At 55.6% G+C, this 12,660-nt stretch overlaps 1 protein-coding gene across 1 annotated transcript in view; it reads left to right on the forward strand.

Annotated features, from left to right (window-relative positions):
* The window catches only part of ANK1 (ankyrin 1), a 208,456-nt gene that overhangs the window by 159,211 nt on the left and 36,585 nt on the right, over nucleotides 1-12,660 (forward strand). Inside the window, exons 19-32 of the mRNA XM_008143869.3 lie at nucleotides 807-905; nucleotides 1,138-1,236; nucleotides 2,323-2,415; nucleotides 2,844-2,916; nucleotides 3,615-3,638; nucleotides 4,498-4,594; nucleotides 5,742-5,820; nucleotides 8,153-8,250; nucleotides 8,342-8,566; nucleotides 9,587-9,741; nucleotides 10,358-10,569; nucleotides 11,049-11,253; nucleotides 11,622-11,718; nucleotides 11,993-12,221. Of these exons, the coding sequence (XP_008142091.2) occupies nucleotides 807-905; nucleotides 1,138-1,236; nucleotides 2,323-2,415; nucleotides 2,844-2,916; nucleotides 3,615-3,638; nucleotides 4,498-4,594; nucleotides 5,742-5,820; nucleotides 8,153-8,250; nucleotides 8,342-8,566; nucleotides 9,587-9,741; nucleotides 10,358-10,569; nucleotides 11,049-11,253; nucleotides 11,622-11,718; nucleotides 11,993-12,221 (1,785 nt within the window). The remainder of the gene's footprint in view (nucleotides 1-806; nucleotides 906-1,137; nucleotides 1,237-2,322; nucleotides 2,416-2,843; nucleotides 2,917-3,614; nucleotides 3,639-4,497; nucleotides 4,595-5,741; nucleotides 5,821-8,152; nucleotides 8,251-8,341; nucleotides 8,567-9,586; nucleotides 9,742-10,357; nucleotides 10,570-11,048; nucleotides 11,254-11,621; nucleotides 11,719-11,992; nucleotides 12,222-12,660) is intronic.

Consider the following 12,660-nt stretch of genomic DNA (forward strand, 5'->3'; position numbering starts at 1 on the left):
CCAAGTCACAGTGATCTCCATGCCACCAGCTGTACTCACCTGAGCCCCCTTCCCAGCAGCACCTCTTAGCAGACAGAACCTCTCTTGGCTTCTACAACACGGGTTTTCTGCTTTCCTCCTACCTCCTGGCAGGTCCCTCACAGTCCTCTTCTCTGATCTCCCTCTGTGTTGCCTCAGCACATGGGCCCCCTGTTTCTCTCTCTGCATGTATCCTAGGTGACCTCGCTCATCTCCAAGGCTTTAAACTCTTCATAGGTGTCTCTTCACCAGGCCCCCAGCAGTGCTCCGGCTGCCTGCTCCAATCTCCCCTCGGCTCCCTCCTGGCATCTCAGACTTCACTTGTCTGACACTGAGCCTGTTCCCTCCCAGGCCAACGATACCTGACTGGCCATGGCCGTACAGCTCACACCTCATCAAAGCTGTCAGCCTTCCAAAGGGTTTCCCCATCCATATTCTCTCTCTTTCTCTTTCTTAATCCTCACCCAAAGATATGTTTTCATTGTGGGATTTTTTTTTTTAAGGAGAGAGAGAGAGAGAGAGAGAGAGACAGAGACAGAGACAGAGACAGAGAGAGGCATCCATGTGAGAAACAATGATTGGTTGCCTTCTCGTATACATCCCGACCAGGGATTGAACACAACATTTTGGTGTACGGGATGACACTCCAACCAACAGAGCCACCCGGCCAGGGCCATGCTCTCTTTCATCAGCTCTGTTGTAAGGATTTTATTAATGCACAGCTTATAGAGGCTCTTGGTGTGCCCAGAAGCCCTGCTGGTCACCCGTTCTCCTCTCTTGCTTTTCAGATGGGTTACACCCCCCTCCACGTGGCCAGTCATTATGGAAACATCAAGCTGGTGAAGTTCCTGCTACAGCACCAGGCAGACGTCAATGCCAAGACTAAGGTAGACCTGCCTCCTATATTGACCCTTCCTAAGGGCCAAATTAGTATGCAGCCAGGGTGACTCTGGGCTCCCTCGGGGCTCTGCCACAATTCTGAGCTGTGCCCCTGGAGGAGGAAATGGGGGAAAAGCATGTTCGTGTTGCACACGGAAGACGGATAGACTCTGTAGTGTGTGGGCAGGTCTTTCTCTCAGAGCTAGCTAATCCTGCCAAAATGTCTACCTCGCTTTACAGCTAGGATACAGCCCCTTGCACCAGGCGGCCCAACAGGGACACACAGACATCGTGACACTGCTTCTCAAAAATGGTGCTTCCCCAAACGAGGTCAGCTCGGTGAGTACCCACCTGCTTCCTGATTTCGGAAAACTGCGCCCCTGGGCAGCGCTGCGAGCTGTCCCTTAACCACAGGGTCTCGGTCTATCCTGACTGCCTGTCTGGGGCCTGGACGGGCTGCTGAACCATAAAGTCGTAGCTGCCTGGGTCCCCCCAGGCCATGGCGTGCTGTGATTAGATTCTCTTTCTGGTGAACGGAGGTTATCTTTTCAAGCACCCTTTACCCTCCCCCCTTTACTTTTGCTTAAATGCAGCTGTTGAAACTCTCTCTAAAATAGGGGAAGCTGCGGTCAGTGTGGTACAGTGAACAACACCAAACGCCTTGCGTGGCTCGCGGCGTTGCAGGGCCTCAGGGTGGTCCTTAGCAACGTCGGTGGTCATTGTTGAGTGCGACCTTCCTCACCTGGCAATGCACGGGTTGTGCTAGATCATCTCTACGGCTGCTTACAGCTCAGAGAGTGTGCGGACTTTGATTATGGATGTGGTTGCTGAGATCCTAACTGTGGAATGGGCTGACTCTGTGGGGGCCGGGGGCACCTCCTGGAACTAGAGAACTTAAAAGAAAAAAGTCTCAATATCAGTTTACTCTCACTTCGATCTTTCTCTTAAAATGAGTGTAGAAAATACATCCCTCCTCTACTTCTGGTCATTTGTGATTTCTGATTGGCCTGGGGGAGTTGGTTGAAGTATATGGATGACTTTAACCATCGTATTGCTCAGTTATTGACACCCAGAGAACTGGTGTTGAGAGCAGTGAACAGCCTTGCCCCGTACCCTCATCTTCCTGGTGCCTTCCTGTCTCATTTCTCCCCAGTTGGCTCCCTCATGGAAGTTTTTGACTTGTCCTGGCAAGATTTCCCTGCTCGCGTGTCAAGGTTCTTACACTCATCACTGTAGATTTAAAGTATCCCTGCCCTCCTCTCTCACATACCTGGCTAACGTCTGGCACATGCCTGGGCTCGCAAGTGTGCAGGGGTCCGAGGTGCAATCTGCCCACCTAGAACCCTCATAGCAGTTAGAATGCGAGCTTGTTCTCCCAGACGCCGTTCCCTTGTCTGACCTCGCCCTCTCTGCCGTTTTCCCCAGAATGGAACCACGCCTCTGGCAATAGCCAAGCGCTTGGGCTACATCTCGGTAACAGACGTGCTCAAGGTTGTCACAGATGAAACCAGTGTCGTGGTATGTCTGCTTCTTTGCATCCTCCGCCCCAAACACACAGCCTGACTGGGCGCCCCTATGGGTTACTCTCAGAGCCGGGGCTCTTCTGGTAGAAAGAACCAAGCCTAAAGGTGGGAGGGTCTTCTCCGTCCGATGGAGTTGTACTGCCACCTAGTGGTAGGAGGAATTGGGGGCCGACCTAAAGGGGCGGTAGTACCGTGGGCTTGGGGCAGAGACTAGGCAATGGGAAGCGGGTGTGCCATGTTTATCTCCCCTGTGATTCCTCTCAGACATCGGCTTCTCGGCTGGGCGCCTCTTAGCTCTGATTTTTTTTTTTCATTTGGGACAAAGCTCCTTTCCCTCCTCCTTCCTGTCTCCAGGGTCATAACCAGGTAACCGCTGGATCAGTGTTCTATTTGGGTTGAATTCTCTGCTTTTTCTCATTTTAGTTAGTCAGCGACAAGCACCGGATGAGTTTCCCTGAGACGGTAGATGAGATCCTGGATGTTTCTGAAGATGAAGGTAAAGTCTGGGGTTTGACATAAGTCGGGGTAAAGTCGGGGGACACGTGGGCTCTGAGCCCTCCCTGGTGCTTCCTGACCCGCTCAGGTGTCCCTGTAGCACAGCACAGCTCCGCGGGTCTGCACTGAAACCAGAGAGAAACTGCTTTTCAGAGATGTTCTCTGCCCTCAAAAGTACTTCATTAATGTAAATTTTTAGAAGGAAAAATCTACATCTCGGAGATTAAAACACAAAATCCCACCAAGTTTCATAAATACGTGTTTGCATATATTATGCATAGAATGTGGTTCTCCTCGGATCAATTATCAGAGCTGTAAAGAACTGCCGTAGAATTCTGCCTGGTGCTTTCCTTGAGCTTTGAGCAAACAACGAGCTGTTTATTTTAAAAACTGTCCGAATCTGTTTAATACGCTGCTCTTCTGACTGCGTCAGGGGTCAGAAGGTTTGGGGGTATATCCATTTTCAACTTCTATGAACCAGGTGCTTGTGGCATCTTACGATCTCCTCACTTAAGTTAGGAAGGAACCCTCGGGGTGTCCGTGGTCGGACTGGACTGGGTTGTCTCTCTGGCCCTTGAATGAATAACGTTGCAACTAGATGATTAAAGCTGTGCTTGAGTCCCCTTTGGTGATATGCCTCTCGCTTGAACTGACTGCAATCCTGTCCTTTCTTAAACTTGGCTCTCCTTTGCTTTCCAGGAACTGCTCATATATCTATAATGGGTATGAAACACTTTCTGTTCCCTGTGGTCCTTCCTCACAGTACATTTCACCCCCAAGCAACCCAAGCGCTCACTAATCCATTCCTGCTTTCCACCCTCCTCTGGCGGCTAACACCCCGGAGCCGGGAGCTTTGACTAAAAACAGGAAATGTACACCCATAAGATCCATGCCCTGGCGGGTAGCTCCCGCCTGTCCATCTCTGTGTCTGTGCCCATGCCACTGTGTGTGTTGACCATAACTGCATGAGCTGTTGTTGTTACTTCATTCTGTCAGCTCCAGATCACAGAGTCAGGACACTCACTGCTAAGGGACAGCCAATGACACTGCCGAGTCGAGGGCTCCAACTCCAGTGCAAGCAAGAAAAGGGAAACAGAGGCAGTCCGGGTTGTAGGCGTAGTGAGAACCTCGTGGTGACGGGCTTAGGGAGCGATGAGGCTCCACCTGCCGTGGTCACAGGAACCCGTCAGCCCTTCCAAACGGACGGGGGCGGTTCCGTGGGAGCTTGTGCTTCTGTGGTGTGTGGAGCGGAAAAGAACAGAAGCAGCCCTTTGGTGTCGCCGCACACTCTGCAAGGGCTCTTTGGAAGTAGCATTTGCCAAGCCAAAAAAAAGAAAAGTTCTTTCTGGTTGTATTTTTTTTTTCTTCTGCAAAGCCTGGCACAGACTGAGATGCTAGGAGCTGCTGCCCTGCTCTGGGTACCAGGGCTGGAGGAACAGGGCTGTCGAAGACGTTGCTAATGGGCCCCTTCGAGCCTCTGAGCCTTCCTCCACTCCTCGGCACCGGGGACTGGGCAGAGCACTTTTTAAAAAGAAAGCCGAAGTCTCCGTTCTGTCACTCACTTAACCTCGTGTGGTTTCAGGAGAAGAACTCGTCGGCTCCAAGGCTGAGAGGCAGGATTCCAGGGATGTGGATGAAGAGAAAGAGCTGCTGGATTTTGTGCCGAAGCTAGATCAAGTGTAAGAAGTGCCCACCCCGTGGATGGCCGAGGTCCTGCCCTGGACCTCAGAGCAGAGAAAAGTCACTGGAAGGCCAGCCCCTGGGTGTGCCCCTGACAGGGATAGTTGCCGGTCGGTTGGACTGTGGGTCCAGCACCTTAGGATAAACTGACTCTGTACCTTGAGCATCAAGTGGGGACATGGAGGCCTCCCTTACAACATATTGGCCGGGAGTGTCTCCCCTCCTCTTTCGGTACCTCTGCCTCCCAACTTTCTTCCTCCCTCACTCACAGTCTCATATGCACACCCCTTCTCCCTCTCACACACTCTCAGTTTCTCACCCAGAAAAATCCACTGAGAAAATTCACATTAGAAACTGGTGCCTGAGCTCTAACACTGACCGCGTCCTTCCATACATTAGGGAAAACCCACAGAGAGGCTGTCTCTGCCCGGAACACATTTCTCACTCCTCCCTGTGACGCTGGGAGTCACTCTGCTGTGGGCACATTAGCACACAGGAATATTCTACAAATAAGTCTAGAAGAGACCACTGTGCAGATACACTGAGCCCTCGGCGTTTTCTGGAAAGACAGATGCGTGCCAGCGTAGTCCCACGGCTTATACAAAGTGGGACAAGCAGGAAGTGGGACAAGAAGGAAGTGGGACAAGCAGGAAGTGAAACAACAAGGATATGTAATCAATTAGTATTTGTTGAACATCACTTAGAAAGAAGTACAAGACTTGTCCCCTGGCCATAAAGAAACTACAGATTTATTTGGTAGGCTCAAAACACACACCAAGAGGTCATATAGCAATGCCGAATAAGGCGTGGAGGCCAGAGCGAGGATTCTGTCAACAAGGGCTCTGAGGCTAAGAACTGGGCTGAAGAGAGTGGGGAGGATCCCTGGAGGAGGTGGCCCTTCAGTGAGGTCGTGAGGGACAGTGGGGCTCCGGGGAAAGGCTTTGAGGCGAAGGGAGGAAGCTGGTCAGTGGTGGAGGCTGAGTTGTATTGCATGTGCAAATGGGCGGCGGGTCCAGGCTGGGTGAGGGAGCAGATTGGGTAGGTTATTATGGGGGTACAGAGGTGTTTCACGTAGGCCTCCCATGAAAGAAGGGGGACCACTTGGAAGGATCGTCTCTTTGATTTTCCAATTGTCTTGGGGCACAGGGTGGAATCTCCAGCCATCCCGAGGATTCCCTGTGTCACACCTGAGACAGTGGTGATCAGGTCTGAAGAGCCAGAACAGGTAAGAAGCGTCCTGTCTCCTGTTTTCCATTTTGTGGAGAGCAGAGACCCCTGGGACAATGATTGCTTCGAGATGACCTGGGGCAGTGGTCAGCAAACTCATTAGTCAACAGAGCCAAATATCAACAGTACAACGGTTGAAATTTCTTTTGAGAGCCACATTTTTTAAACTTAAACTTCTTCTAATGCCACTTCTTCAAAATAGACTCGCCCAGGCCGTGGTATTTTGTGGAAGCGCCACACTCAAGGGGCTAAAGAGCCGCATGTGGCTTGCGAGCCGTAGTTTGCCGACCACAGACCTGGGATATGAGAGGAGCTAACAGTTGAAACACGTGTAGCATTTACCGAGCCCTGCAGATCCGAGATTCTACGTGCTCCTCGTAGCCCCTGGGGTGTCGGTGTTCTCATGATCCCAGACGTGACTGACATGGCGTCTCGCAGAGCCCACGGGCATGGGAAACACCATTATGCGGGTTCAGTCACGAGCAAGGCTGAGAACTGACGCCAGAAGTTCAGCTCAAAAGCCCATGTTCTCATGGCCGACCCCGGTGCACGCATGCGCTCTCTGCAGCCATGGGGGCAGCAGGTCACGGTGCTGGGGAGCTAGCCCCAGGCTGCACCTGCCCCTACAGCGAAGTTTCGGGCACGTCACAGAACCCCGCGCTCCTTTTGTTTTCCATCAGGAAAAGGGAGCAGTTTCTGCCTCACCTTCCTGAAGGGATTATTAGGAGCTTAAAACACCAATAGGAATAGAAGAGGGTGTTCCCACTTGGGATATTGCTCATTGCAGTACCCTACGTTGTGGCTCCCCTGGATGGCGTCTGAATTTGTCTCCAACAAGGGTCGGGTGGTTTAAGACAATTTCATTTCCCCTTGGTTACTTTTATGCCATTGGCACTGTTTTCCCCCCCAGAACAAGGGGTTTTTCTAGCATAAAAAGAGAGCAGTGTGGTGTTTGAGGTTGGAAATGACAGCCTGAGGCCTGATACCTGCGCCAGGCATGTCTGTGTCCCACAAAGGCTGGTCTCTTCCACTGCCCCTGAGGGTGTGTGTGTCTGAGTGCAGCAGCCGTAGCCCTGGCCCCACGTGGCTGTGACGCTGTCCAGCCAGCCATTCTAGGCTGGGTATATTGTGGTGGCGGATATTGGTGTCACTCATTGGGTGGCATCCGGGGGGCATGGTCAGATACAGCCCTGGTCCTGCTGGGGCACACTCCCTGGGTGCTGCCCACATCAACAAAAGCAGCTGGGTGGAACTGTGTCCGTGTCCTGCTGTTCCTTGACCAACCCATTCTCTTCGACTCCTCAAATCAGCAGGTGTTGCTGGAGTCCTACTGGGTGCCCCACATAGGGCTGGATGGCAGACTAGGAGACCCATACCTGCCTCCTAGGAGCTGTTGGTCCAACCGGCAAGGGTGGACTCAGCTACATGAAACCATTTAGCACAAAATGAGGGAAGCGTAACTCTCCAAGTGCTCAGCGGTGTGGTGTGAGTTTTTCCAGATCAGAGTCGCAGGGAAAGATGGATGGAGGAGGCGAGACATGAAAAGTGAACAGCGAAGGAGAGGGACAGGGCGTCTGCACCTGTGGGAAAGCATGAGCAAGAGCGGAGTTGAGAAGAGGCCTGGAGGGGGTGGAGACAGGTCCAGACCCTGGTGGCTTTCCTGAGTCCTTGTGTGAGGCAGCCCCATGTCCTGCAGTTGCAGTATTACTGTGAGGCAGGGCCTGTCCCATTGGCAGGTGAGATAACAGGAAGCCGCCCCCCCCCCCAACACACACACACACACACACACACGCACGCACACACACACACACACACACACGCACACACAGAAGGTCAATGGTCTGTTCCAGTCACCTCATGGACCTCAGGTGCCTGCAGGACAAGGAGCTCGCCCAGAGCTAAAGAGCGAGTAGGCGATGGTGCAGAGTCTGTTGCCATCTCTAGTATGAAAACCAAGCCAGCTCAAGCAGAGGTTTCAGGCTGGGGTGTAGCTGGAGAACAGGGGGGTAGGTCAGCAGTGGGCGCAGGACCTAAGATTGAAGCCAGACTGGAGGGAGGACCTGCTCCGTCTGTCCGTTCTGAGACTCCGTCCCAGCGTCGTGAGTCGAGGAGAGGCCATGCTAGGAGGAAGCCGTGGTGCTTCCTTTCGCTCCAGGCACACCTTGCGCCCACAGGCTCAGCCTGTGGGAGCTCTTCCTCCACGGGTCCCCGTGGTTTCTGGTGAGGAGGTGCTCCTGAGCCTCCCCCGCCGGGCTCAGCATCGGCTGTCCCCAGACCAGCACCTGTGGCCTGGGAGGGGCTAAGACAGTTGGCCTTTTTCTCCTCCTCAGGCATCTAAAGAGTATGATGAAGACTCACTCATCCCCAGCAGCCCGGCCACAGAGACCTCAGACAACATCAGCCCGGTGGCCAGCCCCGTGCACACAGGGTGAGTGGCCCCCGTGCGGGACTCGGGCCCCCACGCTCCCTGTCTCGGAGGGAGCACGTGGATACCCAACGCGGATCTGCCTGTGCCCTAGGTTTCTGGTGAGCTTCATGGTGGACGCCCGGGGAGGCTCCATGAGAGGGAGCCGGCACAACGGCCTGCGGGTGGTGATCCCGCCTCGGACGTGTGCGGCACCCACTCGCATCACCTGCCGCCTGGTCAAGCCGCAGAAGCTGAGCACGCCGCCCCCGCTGGCCGAGGAGGAGGGCCTGGCCAGCAGGATCATCGCGCTGGGGCCCACGGGGGCTCAGTTCCTGAGGTGCGAGGCCTCCCTGTGGGTGTGCAGGGTGTCCCTAACCTGTCCCTGCCCTGTGGGTCCATCGCTGCCACCTCGGCAGCAACCACAGAGCCATCCGCCACAGGGCAGAGAGGGGACGAGCCTGGTGCCCCCGTCATCTCATTTCTCTGCTGTCCTGGCAGGAACAGCACCCCGAGGCCCCCGTCCCCATTAACTGCCTTTTCCTGGGTACACCAAGGAGCCCAAAGCCCGGGTGGAGCTCAATACTCTCCAACCTCATATGACACTAGAGAAGGGATGGGAAGACGGAGCTACTTTGGGGACCTCCCCCCCAGGGTTTAATTATTTCAGCTTCAAAATGGTCTTACTAGAGTCTTAGTAACTAGACTAAGACAATTTAGTAACTAGACTAAGACAACTTTACAGCATCACCCCATGGCCGGCAAGATCAATGGGCTTCGAAGCCCATTCATTCCTCACCGCGTCTGCGGCAGGAAGACGGGCTTCTGCCCAAGCGTTGTTATTCTTCAGGCACCCCGGCTGGCGGCTGGCAGCGGCTGGCAGCGGCTGGCGCACCAGGACAGGTCTTGCCCAGAAAGCCCTGCCTTCTCATCTCTGTCCACTCCCTGTCTCCACCCCAAGCTCTCACCCACCACTTGTAAAGCAGCCTGCAGAGGCCTGGGTGCTGATTTCCCTTTCGAGTGTAGTCCTCCCGTCATGATCGCTGTGCTAGCGGGAAGCCGGGGCTCCGAGAGGCGCTGTGCAGAGATGTCAGGCGGGCTCGGCATCAGGTCCAAGGGCAGAGCTGTTTGCCTGGCGGTGACTGACAGGGGCCATGGGGTGGCGCTCAGGAACCTGAGGCAGGTCTGTTCCACAGTCGGGACCTGCCCACAGGTGGGGCCCCGCTGTGGCTACAGGACCCCTTCTCCCTCCAGGCAGGAACCAGCTGCCCCACCGCCACCACCCCCGCTTCCCTCCCTTTGCCACAAGGCACGCACCCCGAATCCTCACACCTCCCCACCATCCACTCTGTGCCCGCAGCCCTGTGATTGTGGAGATCCCCCACTTTGCCTCCCATGGCCGCGGGGATCGCGAGCTCGTGGTGCTGCGGAGTGAAAACGGCTCCGTGTGGAAGGAACACAAGAGCCGCTACGGAGAGAGCTACCTGGATCAGATCCTCAACGGAATGGACGAAGGTAACTGAGCCCCAGAGGCCCCAGAGCAGGCGCCCTCCTTCTGGAAGATGGCATTTGAGGCTGTACTTTGGGGATGGGCTATTGGCTGCCTGGAGTTTGGAGAGCCCCGAGAGCCTGGAGATGGCCCGTTAAGTGCAGTTCCGGGTCCCTGGGGCAGTGGTCGGCAAACCGCAGCTCGCAAGCAACATGCAGCTCTTTGGCCCCTTGAGTGTGGCTCTTCCACAAAATACCACGGCCTGGGAGAGTCTATTTTGAAGAAGTGGCGTTAGAAGAAGTTTAAGTTTAAAAAATTTGGCTTTCAAAAGAAATTTCAATCATTGTACTGTTGATATTTGGCTCTGTTGACTAATGAGTTTGCCGACCACTGCCCTAGGGCATCTGAGTGAGCACCTGACCCCTATCTGCCACCTGCATCTCCTTCTGGACCTTCTGGATGCAGGGATTTCTCCCTCCCGGCGGCTCAGCCTCCTTCCCCACTCAAACCTGCCCGCTCCCCCACCACTGAATGGAGTCCTGCCCCCGGAGAGAGCAGTGCTGAGGGGGCTCTGGGACACGGTGGTGGCTGAGCCTGGGCTCGGCATGATGGGGCTAACGGCACCCTGCCCTGTGATTCCAGAACTGGGGAGTCTGGAGGAGCTGGAGAAGAAGCGGGTGTGCCGCATCATCACCACGGACTTCCCCTTGTACTTCGTGATCATGTCCCGGCTCTGCCAGGACTACGACACCATCGGCCCTGAAGGGGGCTCTCTGAAGAGCAAGCTGGTGCCCCTGGTGCAGGCGACGTTCCCAGAAAATGCCGTCACCAAGAGAGTGAAGCTGGCTCTGCAGGTGACGTGGCCTCCTCCTCACCCGATGGGGCGCCCCCTGCCCCTCCCTTCCGCCCCCCTGCCGTACCCAGACAGAGTTCATGACAGGTGGAAGGTGTTCAAGGCCCTCAGGAAGACCACCCTCACCCCCACACTTTTGCCCAGTGCCTGACAATTTCATTAGAGATTTGACATTAAAGCTCAAAAGACGGTTGGGTGGGTGGGATCCGGCAGCAGCTCCCTGTGAGGTTGCTGAATGTCCCGGATAAGGCGTTAACCCATGTGGCCTCCTGGAGGGTACCTTCCCGGGAAGGAGGAGCCACAGGGAAATGGCGAGAAAAGGCTCAGAAGGGAGAGCTAAGCAGTGCCGTCAGCCCTGGGCAGCCCTGGGGTCCCACCTTTGCACTCCGTATAGACAGCCCCTTGGGGGCTGTGCTGTTTCCTATCCACGAGCCCCTCTGAGGCTCTGGGGCTGAGTGTCCCCTGTTCGGCCCTTTGCAGGCCCAGCCTGTTCCAGATGAGCTCGTCACCAAACTCCTGGGCAATCAGGCCACGTTCAGCCCCATTGTCACCGTGGAGCCCAGGCGCCGGAAATTTCACCGGCCCATCGGGCTGCGGATCCCACTCCCTCCTTCCTGGACGGACAACCCGCGGGACAGCGGGGAGGGAGACACCACCAGCCTGCGCCTGCTCTGCAGCGTCATTGGTGAGAGGTGACCCCTGGCCTCTGGCCTGTCTTCTGTCCTTCCAGCCACTCCCGGGGGAGACAGGAGAAGGCAAAGATCGCCGCCGTCTCGCATTTTGTTGGCTTGGCCTAGGGAGGTGCTCTCCAAAGGGATGGAGGGGTGATGCGTCTGAGTAGAGCCCACGCCCTCCGTGGAAGCACCCCCCGCCGCTCTGGGAAGGGGGCTGGGGGCGACTCGGAGGAGGGGGAGGAGAGAATGGGAGAGCAGGTGTGCTCAGGGCTTCACCAGATGTGCCTGTCTCTGCCCTGCACCCCGGCCTCACTGCTTTGGCAAGCTCTGTGTGTGTTCTGAAGTCTGTCTCCCAGCCCATTCTCTGGTCCTCTTGTAGGAGGAACAGACCAAGCCCAGTGGGAAGATATAACGGGAACAACCAAGCTCGTGTATGCCAACGAGTGTGCCACCTTCACCACCAACGTCTCTGCCAGGTGAGACGTGTCCCAGCCCAGCCCAGCCCAGCCCAGGGGACTTCCGGGCCCTGCATGGAGGGGTCAGCGCTGCCCCTGGCAGTAGCCACCCTCGTGCCCCCACCTGCCCATCCCAGGCTTGAGCCTCAGTGTCCTCCACATCGAAGCCCTGCAGGGACCACCAGCAGTGCCAGAGCGGCCGTGGCATGGCTTGCAGCTCGCGCCTGTCTGGGTGGCAATGAAGCTCTCCGTTGGGCATTTCGGAACGTGCTTATGCTTAGCCCTCTCTTTGCAGGTTTTGGCTGTCGGACTGTCCTCGGACTGCTGAGGCCGTGAACTTCGCCACCCTGCTGTACAAGGAGCTCACCGCGGTGCCCTACATGGCCAAGTTTGTCATTTTTGCCAAGATGAATGACCCCCGAGAAGGGCGGCTGCGCTGCTACTGTATGACGGACGATAAGGTGGACAAGACCCTCGAGCATCACGAGAACTTCGTTGAGGTGGCCCGGAGCAGGGACATAGAGGTAAGCACCTGCACCCCTTTGCCCTTTGTCCCTTGGCACTCCCGGGCCGGCCTCACGTCCCACGGTGAGACAGAGCTTCTGGAGCCAGGAGGGGGCACGTGTGGGCTCTGTTCTCCAGGACCATGGCCCAGGGCAGTCGGGAAATCCTTCCTCGGGTGATGGGGGGAGGCTTCCTGGGCTCTCTCTCTCTCTCTTTCTTTTTTTTTTTTAATATATTTTATCGATTTTTTACAGAGAGAAAGGGAGAGGGTAGAGAGTTAGAAACATCGATGAGAGAGAAACATCAATCAGCTGTCTCCTGCACACTCCCTACTGGGGATGTGCCCGTAACCAAGGTACATGCCCTTGACTGGAATCGAACCTGGGACCCTTCAGTCCGCAGGCCGACGCTCTAGCCACTGAGCCAAACCGGTCAGGGCTGGGCTGTCTCTTTTAAAAA

Source organism: Eptesicus fuscus, chromosome 8 (assembly GCF_027574615.1).
Source record: "Eptesicus fuscus isolate TK198812 chromosome 8, DD_ASM_mEF_20220401, whole genome shotgun sequence".
NCBI lineage: Eukaryota > Metazoa > Chordata > Mammalia > Chiroptera > Vespertilionidae > Eptesicus > Eptesicus fuscus.